The 15,776-nt window shown below is 60.9% G+C and overlaps 1 protein-coding gene across 4 annotated transcripts in view; it reads left to right on the plus strand.

The window, feature by feature from the left end:
* Nucleotides 1-12,692, plus strand: part of EPHB1 (EPH receptor B1) — a 67,653-nt gene extending 54,961 nt beyond the window's left edge. For all 4 annotated transcript variants that reach the window (XM_064165597.1, XM_064165598.1, XM_064165600.1 and 1 more), the window contains 7 exons: nucleotides 600-847; nucleotides 1,294-1,509; nucleotides 3,743-3,892; nucleotides 5,238-5,431; nucleotides 5,749-5,904; nucleotides 6,572-7,794; nucleotides 12,350-12,692. In XM_064165597.1, the coding sequence (XP_064021667.1) occupies nucleotides 600-847; nucleotides 1,294-1,509; nucleotides 3,743-3,892; nucleotides 5,238-5,431; nucleotides 5,749-5,904; nucleotides 6,572-6,680 (1,073 nt within the window). In that variant the 3' untranslated portion in view covers nucleotides 6,681-7,794; nucleotides 12,350-12,692. The remainder of the gene's footprint in view (nucleotides 1-599; nucleotides 848-1,293; nucleotides 1,510-3,742; nucleotides 3,893-5,237; nucleotides 5,432-5,748; nucleotides 5,905-6,571; nucleotides 7,795-12,349) is intronic.
* The last annotated feature ends 3,084 nt before the right edge of the window (nucleotides 12,693-15,776 follow it).

Here is a 15,776-nt window from a genome sequence, read left to right on the forward strand (position 1 = left end):
CCCCAGGGCGGGGACTGCACTGCTGCCCTTGGCAGCTGACCCCAGTGTGTGCCTGTGCCCACGGCAAACATTTCCTCCTGCAGTCCGTGGGGATCTCCCCAGCACTGCCATGTCCCCACTGCTCCTGGTCTTCCCCTGCACTCCAAAGGGAGTCTCCATCCTCCTGGCAGCCACTCCTTGTGCACTGGGCCATGGCAATGAGGTCTCCCCTCAGCCTTCTCCAGCTCTCTCAGTCCCTCTGATGACAGGGCTGCCAGGCCTGTGAGCCCTCTCTGGCCCTTCTCTGGCCACTTGCCCGCCTGGCCACAGCTCTTTCGCTCAGTGGGGACACCGCAGCCAGTGACTTGTCCCCACTGCTCCTCGATTTGCTCTGCGAATCGGCAGGAGCAGCCCCAGCCTCTGCTGCTGCCTGTGCTGGGCTGTGCCACCGGGCAGCAGGCTGCAAGCCTGAGGAGCCGCTCAGCAGCAGAGGCTGCCCCTTTGGAGGCGCCGAGGGCTGCGTGGCTGTGCCCATACCTGCCGGCCCAGCAGCTCCGGGTGCCAGCCCCTGGGGAGCACTGCGTGTGCAGGACGTGCCAGCTGCTGCTGTCGCCCGGCAGGGGAGTTCGGAGAGGTGTACAAGGGGCGCCTGAAGCTGCCTGGCAAGAGGGAGATCTCGGTGGCCATCAAGACGCTGAAGGCTGGCTACTCGGAGAAGCAGCGCCGCGACTTCCTCAGCGAGGCCAGCATCATGGGACAGTTCGACCACCCCAACATCATCCGGCTGGAGGGGGTGGTGACCAAGAGCCGCCCGGTCATGATCATCACTGAGTTCATGGAGAACGGCGCCCTTGACTCCTTCCTGCGGGTGAGCCTCCTGCCGCTGCCAGGAGCCTGCTGCTCCTCTCCCTCCCTGCCTTTTAGGAGTCTGCTGTCTCCCTCCTGCCACAAGCACCTTTCTGCCCTCTGCTGTGGCATCTGGGAAATAGATGAGGGTATCTCATTCTGTAAATCCCTGTGCCCTGCTGAATCCCTGTGCCCTGCCGAATCCCTGTGCCCTGGTGCTTTGCTGAATCCCTGTGCCCTTCTGAATCCCTGTTTCCTTAGCTCAGGAGCTGATGGCCAAGTACCAGCTGCCCTGCAGGTGTTTTGGTGCTGCCATGCTCTGCTTTAACCAGGCAGGGCAGGGCAAGGTAGTGCAGCTGCTTAGTCCCCTGGAGAGGTGCAGCATCCTGCCGAGGCAGGGGGTGAGCAGCTGTGGTGCCAGGGTGGGCTCAGCACCCTCAGCCCCATGCCTGCTCTTCCCCGTGGCAGCAAAACGACGGGCAGTTCACGGTGATCCAGCTGGTGGGCATGCTCAGAGGGATTGCTGCTGGCATGAAGTACCTGGCAGAGATGAACTACGTGCACCGAGACCTGGCTGCCAGGAACATCCTGGTCAACAGCAACCTGGTGTGCAAAGTGTCTGACTTCGGCCTCTCGCGCTACCTGCAGGACGACACTTCAGACCCTACCTACACCAGCTCCCTGGTATGTACCAGCGCAGGGCTCCATGCCCGTGCCTGCACTCCTGCCAGCTGAACCTGTCAGAAGGGGGCTGCAATGCCCTGGAGCCTCTAGCATGGGTAGGAGCAGCTCAGGAAGGTTCCCACCACATGAACTCATGGCCCATAAACCATGCCTGTGATTTCCAACTCTTTTCACCCCTTTCTCTTCCTTACTTTCATAAGCTTTCTGCCTCCTTCTTCCCCCAAACACCTTTCTGCCCTGGACAGTTTCCAGATCAGCCTCTTCCTTCTCCTCCTTGGAGGGAAGGTGCACAAAGGAGGCCCTAGAGAGATGGGAAAGGGAGGCAGGGAGATGGCAGCATCACCAGATGGTACAGCAGTGGCAGCTTCAGCCCTCCAGGTCTGGCCTGCCTTTCCCTGCTGGAAACTTGTTCCAAGCATGAACTAAAGACTGAAGCCCAACAGGACTCAGCCCTTCCCCAGCCATCCTTCTCCTCCTTAGCTTATTTATGGGCAATGGCAGCCCTGCTCTCCTTGCTCCCTGCTGCCCTGGCAGACCCCAGGTCCCCACCGCAGCATCCTGCCAGTGAGTGGTGTTAAGGATGAGCAGAGGCGAGAGGAAGGAACAGCCTCTTGGCCAAGGGCTTCTGGTGACAGGAGGCAAAGGCTTTGAGCTGGGAGAGGGGAGATTGAGAGAGATGAGGAAGAAACTGTTGAGAGTGAGAGTGGAGAGAGACTGATACAGGCTGCCTGGGGTGACTGTGGATGCCTCTGGCCTGGAGATGTTGAAGGCCAGGCTGGATGAGGCCTTGAGCAGCCTGGACTGGTGGGAGGTGTCCCTGGGCATGGCAGGGGCTTGTCACTGGATGTGCTTTCAGGTCCCTTCCAGCCCAACCCATTGCATGAATCCATGAATCCAATGCATTAAATAAGACAGGTGCTGGGTGCAAGCAGGAGGCTGCACCACTCCTGCAGAAGCTGTCTCTTGGGCTGCTGAGCTGTGCCTGGGCACCAGGGCACCTCCAGGCTCTGAAATGGGGGATCCATGGGCAGGCTGACTTTGCATTTTGGCTTGACTGCAGCCCCTCACTTCTCCCTTACCCCCGACCCTGGAGCTGCCCAGAGCCCTCCGGCAGGCAGCAGCCTTTAAGCACACAGCCACCACTTCTGTTCTGTGCCAAGCCTGCAGCAGTAGCTGCTGGGCCCGGGCACGGAGCAGCCTTCCCCCCACCTCTGGAGCTAAAGCAGATTATCTCATCTGGGCCTTTAGTTAATTTAGGCTGTAATAGATCTCCCTGGCAGCTGGAAAGTGATGCTGTGTCTGCGATTGCATCACTCTGCCTCCCACAGCAGGGGTTAGCTCTGGGGGAAAGGCAGCAAAAACAACCCAGCAGTTAATTTCTCCACTTGCTGCTTCCTCAAATCAAATCTTTTGCCATTCATCCTTCCACGGTAGCTGGCACCGTGCCAGAGAGGCTGTGGCAGTGATGGCACCAAGCCGTGGGCAGTGCAGCTCTGCCTTCACCCAGTCCCGGACCTGGCTCTGCTTCTCCGGATCTTGGCTCTTTTGGTGGTCTCTTTCCCTCCTATTTCAGTGCTCCTGTCCCGAGGAGCAGTCCCTTCTCTGCAGGCTGTCCCCTCCACTGCCCCTCTGCCCCCTTGATATGGCTTCCAGTGCCTCCCATCCAGCCAGGTGCTTGGACTTGTCCTGTCTTGATGAGGTCACTCATCAGAGCTCTCGGGTCACCCAGTCCAACCTTCCACCCAAGTCCCCATGGCCACTAACCCGTGTCCCCAAGGGCCACGGCCACAGGTTTCCTGAGCACCTCCAGGGATGGGCACTCCACCACCTCCCTGGGCAGCCTGTGCCAATCCCTGACCACTCCTGCAGCAAAGAAATTGGTCCTCGTCTCCAACCTAACCCTCCCCTGGTCCTGGGACCAGCCCATCAGTGTGCTGGGTCCTGCAGGGTAGCTGGGGTGGAGAGGTGTCCCTCGGGGGTGACAATGAGTGGGCAAACTCTTGGACAAGCTCTTTTGCTCTCTGCATCTGAGCTCCTTCGTGCAGGCACAGGAGGAATTGGTGGAGATGCTTCTGGCTCCTGCCTCCTTGCCTCACCGGGTGCCACCTGCCCGCTCCTCGGCAAGGTCCCCAGGGAGCAGTGACTGGGGGTGTGTGGGACAGCTGTGGCTCTGGCTGATGGGGGTTCTCCTGCCAAGGGAGCCACTTCTCACCTGCTGCCGCTTTGTCCGCAGGGGGGGAAGATCCCGGTCAGGTGGACAGCACCAGAGGCCATCGCCTACCGCAAGTTCACCTCGGCCAGCGACGTCTGGAGCTACGGCATTGTCATGTGGGAGGTGATGTCGTTCGGGGAGAGGCCCTACTGGGACATGTCCAACCAAGACGTAAGCAGCGGCGGTTTTTCTGCGGCTCGCTGCCCAGAGGGCCTCGACGTGTGCCTGCTCCTGCCGGCAGCCTCGGCGCTGGAGATGAAGCAGGCTGGCGAGTGGGCGGGCGGCAGGAGGGGAGTCGGGAAGCAGAGGCAGTGCCTGGTAATTGGAGTTCAGGAAGCTGCAGAGCCTTTGAAAAACTTCAGAAGCTTTAGGAGTGGGGAAGGAGCTTTGGCAGTTGCCTGCGGAGCTGCCTGCGCAAGGATAATGAGCGGCAGCCTCCGGCAGCATCAGAGCACGGAGTGACCTCGGGAGCCCTGCAGCCGCAGCAGCTCCTCCTGCTGCCTTTGCTGCTGATAGAGTGGGCTGGCAGCTGCCTTCCCAGCCTCTGCCACCTCTGCCCGTCCAGGGAGAGAGGAGAGGGTGGGAGTGGCTCAGCCTCTGCCGTGGCTGCGGTTTTACCTTCATAGAATCATTGAGCTTGGAAAAGAGCTTTAAGACGATCGAGTTCGGCTGTAAGCCAGCTGCTGTGGCCACTGAACTGTAGCCTTAAGCTCCACATCTGCAGCTTCTTGAGCTCCTCCAGGGATGGGCACTCCACCACCTCCCTGGGCAGCCTGTGCCAACCCCTGGCCACTCTTGCAGCAAAGAAATTTGTCCTCATCTCCAACCCAATCCTCCCCTGGCACAATTTCAGGCCAGTTCCTCTTGTCCTACTGCTGGTGCCTTGGCAAAAAAAATCAACTCCAGCCTCACTGCAGCCTCTCTCAGGGAGCTGTAGAGATCAATGAAGTCTCCTTCAGCTTCCTTTTCTCCACACTGCACACCCCCAGCTCCCCCAGCTCTTTGCACTCCATGCCCTCCAAACCCCTCCCCAGCCTCACTGCTGTTCTCTGGATACCCTCCAGCACTTCTACACTGTGGTGTCCAGAACTGCCCCTGGTGCTCAAGCTGTGGCCTCACCAGGGCCAAGTACAGGACACAATCCCTGTCCTGCACCTGCTAGCTGCACTGTTCCTGATCCATGCCAGGATGCTGGTGGCCTGCCTGGCCATCTGGGCACACTGCTGGTTCAGTCTCAGCCAGCTGAAAATGAGTACCCCTGGATCCTTCTTCACCAGGCTGCCCCAAGGCTGCAGGGTTGCTTGGGGCTGTTGTGCCCGAAGTGCAGGACCCAGCCCTTGGCCTTGCCGCAGCTCACACAGCTGAGCTCAGCCCACGGAGCAGCCTGTGCAGATCCCTCTGCAGAGCCTTCCTGCCCTCCGGCAGACCCACGCTGCCGCGCAGCTTCCTGCCCTCTGCGGACGTGTCGAGGAGCCCCCAGGTCCCTGCGTCCTCACCGGCCGCCCCCTCCCTGCAGGTGATCAACGCCATCGAGCAGGACTACCGCCTGCCGCCGCCCATGGACTGCCCCGCGGCGCTGCACCAGCTGATGCTCGACTGCTGGCAGAAGGACCGCAACGCGCGCCCGCGCTTCGGGGACATCGTCAGCACTCTGGACAAGATGATCCGCAACCCGGCCAGCCTCAAGGCCCTGGCTACCATCACCGCTGTGTGAGTCGGCCGCACGCCGGGCACGGGCTGCTGGGGCAGGAACGGGGCTCACGGATCACCTGCTGGGCACGGGGAGAGGTCTGTCTCGGCTCTGCATCTGCCACAGCCTGGTTACCGTGTGGGGCTTACAGAGCACCATTGGCAGGGTGCTGGCAGTGCCATGGCACAGCCCTTCCCCGTGCCCTTCCTTGCCTCGGGCAGGGGCTGGGAGCAGTGTCTGGGGGCAGCATGAGGGCCCAGGGCTGTGGCTTTGGGCTGGCGTGTGGCAGCCCCGTGGTGCTGTCCGGGCACGTCCCCAGCGCCGTGTCCTCCTGCAGGCCTTCTCAGCCCCTCCTCGACCGCTCCATCCCCGACTTCACTGCCTTTACCTCAGTGGACGACTGGCTGAGCGCCGTCAAGATGAGCCAGTACCGGGACAGCTTCCTGGCCGCAGGCTTCACCTCCCTGCAGCTCGTCGCCCAGATGACAGCTGAGTGAGTTGGGAGCTGCAGCAGGGCTGCCCCAAGGCTGGGGCTGCCCGGGGCAAGCTGGGGGTGCAGGGAGGTGGAAAGCTGTGATGGTTTGGGAGTTACCCACCCCCACTCCTGTGAAATCACCCAGAGTAGGCTCAGCTGGCTGGCAGTGGAGGAAGGGAGCTTTGTATTCGCTGCTTAGCACGAGATACAGGCAGAGATTCACAACACTTGGAGCAATCTCAGCTCAGGGCACCTGCAGAGGAAGGCTTCGAACATCCCTCATGCACTCTGAGCCTGGAGGTGGCCATGCTCACCATCTGGGCATCAGCGTGCAGGTCTGTGCCCGCTCTCGGTCCCGTCTTGCCTCTAGTGATGCTCACGGGGCTGCTCTGTGGCTGTTCTGCTGCTGGAAGGTGTGGAGCAGCCAGGCTTGGGTCCCTGCCCTCACGTAGATACTTTGTTCTACATGGAAGGAGTGGTTGGCATTGGAATGGGCTGCCCGGGGAGGTGGTGGAGTCCCCATCCCTGGAGGTGCCTAGGAGGCTGAGTGAGGCACGTAGTGCCAGGGGTGGGTTAGTTAGGAGGGTTAGGTGTCAGGCTGGACGGGATGATCCTGGCGTAATTCTGTGATGGTGTTTCTGAGATGCAGGTCGCCAACCCCCTGAGTGTCCTCCCTCTCTTTCAGAGACCTCCTGCGAGTAGGAGTGACTTTGGCTGGGCACCAGAAGAAGCTCCTGAACAGCGTGCAGTCCATGCGGGTGCAGATGAGCCAGTCCCCCAGCTCCATGGCGTGACTGCCGCCTGCCGGGGAGGGCGCGGGGGCAGAGCTGGGAGGGCAGGGGCTGAGGAGCGCTGTGGGGCAGCGCTCAGATGGGTGCCGCCGCTGCCTGGAGACTGCGCCCGCGGGTGGAGGACGTTCCCGGGCCTCAGCTGTGAGCCGTGACCTCCGTGGCTCGCCCCCAGAAGCAGACTTGGCCCCGCCCTGGGGAGCAGCCTACGAACTCTAAATATGTACGAGCAGAAAGGCGAGAGCCGCACCCCGCGGGCGGACAGCGCACCCCAGCCGGGCGCAGCAGTGCTCAGAACTGAGGAGGAGGAGGAGGAAGGGGCTGCTGGGGAAGGGAGAGGCCCGAGACGCGGTGTCCAGTCTGGAGAAGCCACCTCTGGTGAAGCTTCCACCACCCCTCCTGCTCACCCTGCCCAAGGACCAGGCGGAGCTGTCCGCAGAGCTCTCCACAGCTGCCGTCCGGACCCGGCTGCGGCTCCAGCAACTACCAAAGGACTTCTCTGAGCACTGCGTGGGGGATCCAGCTCAACCCAGTTAATGTCTTCATATTGAAGCAGAGATGTACCTTCCATAGAAACCTTTGTTGGCTTTTGGTTGTTCTCTTTTGCTTGCATTTTTTTTGCAAAAAGGAAACAAAAGGATTAAACCCCAAACCCCAGGGAGCCACCTCCTGGCCGTGGAGGCGTCCCCCGTGTCCCTGCGCTCCCTGCGCCTCCCTACCCTCTCACCCTGCCGTGGGCTCCCTCCTTGTCCCTGACTGAAGATCATCAACGACTCTTGGCCGCGGGGAGGGCCAGGGTGGTCGCTGCAGCCCCCGGGAGTGGCAGGCAGCAGGGCACTGCCCCGGCTGGCACTCGGCAGCCTGCGCCTGGGGAGGACGCCAAGGGCCAGCTGGCGTGGGGAGCAAAGGGCCCAGAGGAGCTGCCCCGTGGCTGAGACTGGGTTGGTGGCTGCTGGAGAAGGAGGAGGGATGGATGCTCTGGGAAGCAGACTGCTAAGGCCTCCAGGGCCTGGGAGATGCCTGGAAGATGGCTATGAAGGACTTCCCCCCCGACCCCCCGCGTCTTGTGGACCTATGGATTTTGGTCTTGGTTCACATCCTGGGATTCCTGGCTTCACAGGTGGGTGCTGTGTGCCTCTCTGTCCAGCTGTCTGTCCTCCGTGTTTTGCTGCTGCCTCCTCAAAGCCCCTCCCAGTGGAGGCTCCCCTTGGGCCGTTTGTGCTCTCTGGGGTTTTCCCTGCCCTTGTCTCCTTTGCAGGTGGTGAACATTGCCAGGTGTGTGCCAAGGTTTGCTGTGAGCCTGGACGAGCTCCTGTGCCCTCGCCTGTCGTGCTGGGAGCTTATCGAGTGGATGAGCTCTGGATGAGCCTCTGGGCTGGCTGTGTGCCAGCTGTGGTCAGCACCCTTGAGGGCCACCAGTCCCTGCCTTAAGTTCACAGATTCATAGAATGGGTTGGGTTGAAGAGGACCCTAAAGATCATCCAGCCCCAAACCCCTGCCACAGGCAGGGACACCTCCACCAGCCCAGGTTGACCAAGGGCTCATCCAACCTGGCCTTGAGCACCTCCAGGGAGGGGGCATCCACATCCTGCACCTCTGCCTCCAGTTCTGATGCCCCCAGCCCAAGAAGGATTTGGACCTGCTGGAGAGGGTCCAGAGGAGGCCAGCAAGATGATCAGAAACTGCAGAACCTCTGCTGTGGGGACAGGCTGGGACAGTGTCTGGCAGTGACTGTCACTGGGCAGATGTCTGTGTCCTGGGACCTGGGGGGGACCTTCTCTCTATCTGCAGCTCCCTGAAAGGAGGCTGGAGCCAAATGGGTGTTGGTCTCCTCTTCCAGGTGGGGAAGGGTCTGGAAAAGAGAGCTGGGGAGTGGCAGCTGAGGGAGCTGGGGGTGTGCAGGGTGGAGCAGAGGAGGTTGAGGGCAGAGCTCATTGCTCTCTGCAGCTCCCTGAGAGGAGGCTGCAGCCAGGTGGGGGTTGGGCTCTGCAGGGTCTTTGCTGACCCCCATCTCTGCCAGGCTGTACCACAGGCGATGGAGCAGCTCCCTCAGCAGCAGCAACATCAAGGAGCTACTGCCCACAGAGCTGGACCCAGCTGCTGGCACATGCCAGGCCTGAGCGTGCTGCAGAGCCCGGAGGGGAGGCTGTGCTGGGAACGTTGCTGTGTGCCTCCCCCTAGAGAGAAAGGAAGGGAAGGGATGAGTTTGGTGGCATTTGGTGACCTTCCAATTAACAGCTCTGCCAACACGCTTGTGTATCTTTAATTTTAAATGTTGCTGCGAGTCAAGCAGGGCTCAGGATGGAAGCAGCAGGAGGATGAGTTTTAAATAGGCTTGGAACTTGGAGCAGCAGCTCAGCCTGGCAGCTCTTGGTGCTTGCAATGCTGCTTTCCCTAGGGGAATCATCTAGGAGGGGATGCTGCCCCTCTACTTTGCTCTGAGGAGACCTCACCTGCAGGGCTGTGTCCAGCTATGGGCCCCCTGACACAAGAGAGACCTGGAGCTGCTGGAGAGGGTCCAAAGGAGGCTGCCAAGATTCTCAGAGGGCTGCAGAACTTAGGCTGGGAGAGTTGTGGCTGTGCAGCCTGGAGAAGAGAAGGCTGCAGGGAGACCTCAGAGCAGCCTGCTTGAGGCTGAAGGGCTCCAGGAGAGCTGGGGAGGGACTTTGGAGAAGGGCTGGGAGTGCCAGGATGAGGGACATTGGCTTGAACCTGGAGCCAGGTAGATTGACATCAGGAGGAAATTCTTTGCTAGGAGGGTGCTGGAACACTGGCACAGGCTGCCCAGGGAGGTGCTTGAGGCCCCTTCCCTGGAGACATTCAAGGTCAGGCCTGGTGTACCTCTACCTGGTGATGTCTCTGCTGCCTGCAGAGTGTTTGGGCAAGATGACCTTTAAAGATCCCTTCCAGCCAGATGTGTTCTGTGATTCCATGAAAGCAGGGCTGTGGGTTCCCCATTCCCCATCCCTTCTCTTGCATCTCTGCTCCAGGAGCTCCCCATGCTCGGTCCCAAGCCCTGCAGCCCTCTCCTGCTGTCCTGCAGGGTGCTGGATCTTCCTGGCACGGCTGCTCCGGCGTCTTGCTGGTGGCAGATCTGAGCCTGGAACCAGACAGGTGCCTTTGGAGCCCAGGGCACCCATGACAGTCAGTCTGCTCTCCTGACCAGTGCTGGGCAGGGGAATGCACCTGCCAGAGGTGACCACAGTGCCCCTCATCTGTGTCAGAGATGCTGGCACCTGGGAGGGGTGTCCCAGGGCCACACTGGCTGGCAGCTCTCCGCAGAGCAGCATGGGGAGCATCCCTCCAGCTGAGCACAGATGCTGCTCCCTCCCCATCTCTGTGCCTCAGCATCTCTACTGCTTCTGCTCCCCTCCTCCTGGCTGGGAACCCCTTGACTATGTCCTCCCCCTTACACGGCTCTGCTGCCCCCCTGCTACCCGTCCCCACTGCATGGCTCTGTGCCCCCCTGCTGCCCATGCCCCTGCGCGGCTCTGCGGCAGTGCTGCTTTCGGACTGGCACAGGTGGCAGTGGAGCCTGCCGGGTGGGCAGCAGATGGAGAACAACTCAGCTGCGTTGCTGCGTGGGGTGACCGTGGAGGGTGCCGAGGTCTCCTGGCCCGTCTGCCGAGAGGGCGTGGGGGAGGTGGATCCGGGCGAGGCAGCATCGTGAATGTTGAGTGGTAAGGGAGCTGCGCTGGCTCCCGAGGCGGAGCCCTTTGGGGGGGCATGGAAGTGGATGAGGCAAACATCTCCTTAAGGCCACGTTAATTCTGGCTGAGTGTCGGAGGATTAGTGCCCATCCACTCCAGCAAATTAACTGGAGTCAACTTTCCTCTGTGTCCTCAAGTAAACAAGGCTTGAGAGGTTCCCCCACCCACCAGGGCTGTGGCTTCCCTTCTCTCATCACTGCGCAGTGCCCAGGAGCTGGCATGGCAGTGGGACTGAACCTGCTCCTCTCTTGCCGTGATCCTCAGGGGTCTCAGCAGGTGATGGGAGAGAGGGCAGGACTGTTCTGGCCACCATCAGGAGCAATGGATGGAAGCTGCAGCACAGGAGGTTCCAGCTTAGCACAAGGGGCAGCTTCTTGCCTGGAAGGGTCCTAGAGCCCTGGCACAGGCTCCTTCTGTGGAGCCTTTCCAGGCCTGTCTGGATGTGTTCCTGTGTGCCCTGAGCTACACTGGATGGCCCTGTTCTGGCATCAGAGATCACATTCTGTGCTTCTGTGATCCACAACCTCCCTGGGCAGCCTCTGCCAGCATCTTCCCGCCCTCACCCTCAGCAATTTCTTCCTCCTCGCCACTCTCCCAGCTCAAAGCCATTCTCCCTCATCCTAGCACTGCCAGCCCTTGTCCAAAGTCCCTCCCCAGCTCTCCTGCAGCCCCTCCAGGCTGCTCTGAGGTCTCCCTGGAGCCTTCTCATGGGACTCAGTTTCCAAGCACAGCACCAACAGTGGACTCAGACACACACAGGGATGTTTTTGCCCCCAGCCCAACTGCTTTCTGTGGCTGTTGTGGTTTTGTTTGAAGGTAATCTCACTTTTTCTCTTCCTCCTTCTCCTGTGCTCCACTTTCTGCTGAACACTGAACTGCTGCAGCAAAGTTTCTAGCTGCCTGGGTTTGCTGAAGCAAAAAGAGGTTTCCATTCGGGGGTGTGATGGATTTTAATAGGAGAGAAATGTTAGATGCAGCTGGAGCTGGGTTAGGGGAGCAGCAGTGTGGTGGGAGAGGCACAAAGCCCCCAGCAGCACTCAGGCAGTGAGCACCAGCTACAGGAGGCCCAGCCAAGGCTTTGCTGTCCCTCCTGGGGCCTTCCCTTCTGTTTCCAAGGTGCAGTTGGCTATTAAAAGCATCTTTGCCTCTCCAGAGAGGCTGAAGGATGGCCTTTTGCTGCCAGGTGTCACTTCTGGGTTGCAGGGTGAGAAGGAGGAGCTCCTGAGGCTGCTCCTCTGCTCTGGTGCGCTTCTGGCTTCCCCCTGGCAGCACAGCAAATGGTTTGGGTTTGTTACACTGGCAGAGTGATTGGATGGTGCCTGCTGTGTGCTCCTGCTCTGCACCTGGGGGTGCTGGTGGCTGAACCCCCACCCCTGGAGGTGCTTTGGAGAGGCAGGGAGCAGCAGCCCCGGCAGAGTTAGAGGCTGGCGGGGATGGGTGACTGGAGGGGATTGGCCAGGGCAATGCAGTGATGTGATCGAGATGGAGCCAAGGCTCTGTCCTGAGGAGGCAGTTCTTCAGCATGGGAGTGGCGAGAGCCTGGCAGGGGCTGCCCAGGGAGGTGGTTGAGGCCCCATGGCTGGAGGTGTTTCAGGCCAGGCTGGCTGAGGCTGTGGGCAGCCTGCTCTAGGGTAGGGTGTCCCTGGGCATGGCAGGGGGGTTGGCACTGGCTAATCCTTATGGTCCCTTCCAACCCTACCTGATTCTGTGATTCTCTGCTCCCGAAGCAGCTCAGCTTCGCTCGGGACTGTCCCTCCCCGCCAAGGAATGCGGAGTGCTTCTGGTGCCACCGTCCAGTTCCCGACCCCCTGCTTGCTTTCCCCTTCGTGCCCCGAGGGGTTGTGCCTGCCGGGTGCAGCCCCCACTGCGAGGGGGACCCGAGCTGCAGAGGGGCAACCTGCCTGCTGGGGAGCACCTCCGAGCTCGCTTCACCCTCTCCTTGTTTCCCTCCCTCTTGCCTTGCAGGGATGGTGAGCCCAGCGCTGCGGCAGCGCCAGAGGGGCTGATGGTGGTGCCCAGGGACTGCTCTCCCCCCGCCCCCAGCAGATGCTGCTCCAGGAGGTGTCTGCAGCAGCCCGGGAGGCCTGTGCCCTGCGGAGCTGCGGCGTGCCCGTGCCAGCCGTGCCCTGTCCTGTACATACCAGTGAGATGTCTGTGAAAGGTTTCACCCCGTGTCATTTCCTCCTGCCCTGCTCCCCGCTCACGCCCGGGTTCCTTGACTGTGTTGCCATTGTCGGAGTTTGTAACGGTAACTTTCGGAGGAGATTGTACTACAGAGGAGATTGCACTCAATAAAAGCTGAAACGAGCCCGAGCCTCCTCCCTGCCCCTTCCCTGCAGCCCGGAGCTGGGCGAGTGCCAGCCGCGGGTGTTCCCGGGGAGCGGGCAGCGCGCCCTGGCTGCCTGACCTGCCGCGGGCTTGGTGCGGGCAGCCCTGGCCGCTGCCTGCAGCCCAAGTGGCTTCTCTCTCCGGCGTCCCGATCGGAGGCTGCCTGAGCAAAACGCCGGGAGAAGGAATTTTCCTGGCAGGGCTTTTTCCGAGGGTTGGGTTTATTTTCTCTGGTGTGCAGTGGCTCAGGGAAGCCACCCTGGAAGTGCTGCCTGGGACAGAAGTGTGGACTGCAGCTCCTTGCTTCCCGAGGCCTGCTGCAGCCTGTGGGTGCTCAGCTGGGACCTGCTTGCTTTAAGATGACTGAAAATGAGACCAGGGAAATGGATTCTTCCTTTTGCATCTGCTGCACTTGGCCCTTTGGTGCAGCTGGAAACAAGGAGCCCAGCGTGAGTGGCAGGAGGCTGGAGCCAGGCTCTGCTGGGTGATGCCAGTGCCAGCACAAGGGGCAGTGGTGGAACCTGAGGCAGAGGAAGTTTCATATAAACAGGAGGAGTTTTTTTCCCTGTGAGGGTGCCAGAGCCTGGAGCAGGCTGCCCAGGGGGGTTGTGGAGTCTCCCTCTCTGGAGCTATCCAAACCCTGCCTGCATGTGTTGCTGTGTGACCTGCTCGGGCAGGGGCTGGGCTGGCTGATCCCTGGAGGTCCCTTCCAGCCCCTGCCATGCTGTGATTCTATGGGCAGGCTGGGCAGTGGGCACAGGTGATCCTCATGAAGTTGGGCAAGGGCCAGGTCCTGCAGCTGGGTCAGAGCAATCCTCATTATCAGTGCAGGCTGGGGGTGATAAAAGGCCCCAGCCCCTCCCTGCAGGTGTTCAAGGGCTGGGCCCTGCGCAAGCTGTGCTGGTGGGAGGCAGGGGGTGGAAGTGGCTGCCCTGTCTGGAGCGCACTCGGCTGGGAGGTCCCTGCGGCTCTCGGGCTCCTGCAGGCAGCTTCTGCTGTTGCCGAAGTGTTGGTGAGTATTTCCCCAGGCCTTTGCCTTCAGCTGGGCTGGGGCTGGGGTTTGCTGGGGGTTGTGTTTGCTCTGCTCCGGGCTCGGTTTGGGTTTTGTCGTCGTTGGCTCTGTTGTGATTCGTGAAAATGCTCTTCGTTGCTTATTTGTGCTGAAGTGCCCTCAGCTGCCTTTGCCCTCCGAGTGACCCCCGGAGCTCCTGCTTGTTCCTCCCTCCTCCTGCAGCCTTTGTCCTCTGTCCTCCCCACGGTGCCTGCTGCCTGGTGTGGGGCTGGGAACCGGGGAGAGCTCTGCCTGCTCTCTGCAGGTTCATGTCAGGTAGAACTGGAGCCAGGCTAAGGGCAGTTCCACTCCACTTCCTCACCCCGCAGGCAAAGTGGCATCTTTCTGGCCTTGTCCCGAGGTGCAAGGGGTGAGCTGGGCTCTGCCTGGCTGGCTGAAGCCAGCCAGAGGAGTTAAACCTGGCTGGGAGCTCCACTCGGTGTCACTGCCTGAATGGCTTCTCCTTGGGTTGCCCTTCCCGTGGTGGTTGTCATTCAAAGGAGGTTCTCCTCCCACCCTTCTCTGCCCTCACGTTTGGAGTATTGTGCCCAGCTCTGGGCTGCCCCATTCAGGAAGGACAGGAGTGGAGTGGGGAGAGTCCAGGGGAGGCTGTGAGGAGGATCTGGGACTGGAGCAGCTCTGCTGTGAGCAGAGGCTGAGAGCCCTGGGGCTGCTTAGCCTGCAGGGGAGAAGGCTGAGAGGGGACCTGAGCAGTGCCTGTAAGTACCTGAGGGGTGGTGTCAGGAGGAAGGTGCCAGGCTCTGTTTGGTGGTGCCCAGAGATGGCACAAGGGGCAAGGGGCACAAGCTGGGACCCAGGAGGCTCCATCTCAACATGAGGAGAAACCTCTTTAGTGTGAGGTTGCTGGAGCCTGGAGCAGGCTGCCCAGAGAAGTTGTGGAGCCTCCTCTGGAGCCTTTCCAAACCCACCTGGCTGTGTCCCTGGGTGCCCTGCCTTGGGTTCCCCTGCTGTGCCCGGAGTTTGGACTGGATGGTCTCCAGAGGTTCCTTTTCCAAGCCCTGCCATGCTTTGATTCATGCCCTGTGGAGCACTGCTATTGACTTACAGGTGTGCAAACAGGCTGCAGCAGCAGGCAAGGATGTGGTGTGCAGTGCAGGTGCTCAGGTTTGATTTCTGCCCCTGGCTGGCTAAAAGGCTTCCAGGACAGCATGGGCCTGGGGGCACGGCAGTTGCGTGGCATCATCAGCTGAGAGTGGGGCCAAGGTCACTGCCAGCTGCTCAGAGCTGATTTTGTGCAGGTTTCCCTGCTGTAGCTGGGCTCCTGCTAAGCGAGGGCAGGGAGCAGCCTCAGCTGGCAGCCCCTTCCCATCCTGCACAGCCAGGAGCACGAGCCCAGGGCATCTGCATGGGCACTGGGGCAGGCTTGTGCCAGGAATGCTGCTAGCACATGCTGGGTGAAGTTGGAATCCTTCTCCTGGTGCACGTGGAGCTGGGGGCCCTGGGCTGTAGCTGTCTTTCAGGAGGCTTCTCCTGGTCTGGTTGGAGGAGCTTGTGGCAGGGCTGTGTGGCTGTGCCATACCTCACAGTGGGCAAGGCTGAGCCGAAAGAGGTCCCAGGCTGGCATGGCAGCAGCAGGGGCCTCTTAGCTCTCTCCCTTTGGCTTATGCCCTTGTCCCTTGTCTTGGCTCTTTAGCTTTTGCTCTGAGCTGGGGTTCAAGGGATGAAGCAGAGATGTTTCTGCCTCTCCTTCCATGGAGCTTCTGCAGCTGCTGAGGTCCCTCTTGTAACGTTTTGGCCATCACCATTCAGGGCTCTGCTCTGCCTCTGTCCCAACCCTGACCCAGCAGCCCATGTGCCCTGCGTGGAGCTGCTGCCTTCTCCTTCAGGCTGGGAGGTGGCTGCTCTGCCCTGCCCTGCCGCTGCTGCTCGCTAGCCTGCCCCTCCTCCTCCTCTCGTACCCCAGCATCCCGAGGAGCAGGGGCGGGAGGGGGAGTGTGTGTGTGCACGGGGGGCGGTGGGAACCTGCAGACACACAAAAGCTGGAGGAGCCAC

Source organism: Pogoniulus pusillus, chromosome 26, assembly GCF_015220805.1.
Source record: "Pogoniulus pusillus isolate bPogPus1 chromosome 26, bPogPus1.pri, whole genome shotgun sequence".
Taxonomy (NCBI): domain Eukaryota; kingdom Metazoa; phylum Chordata; class Aves; order Piciformes; family Lybiidae; genus Pogoniulus; species Pogoniulus pusillus.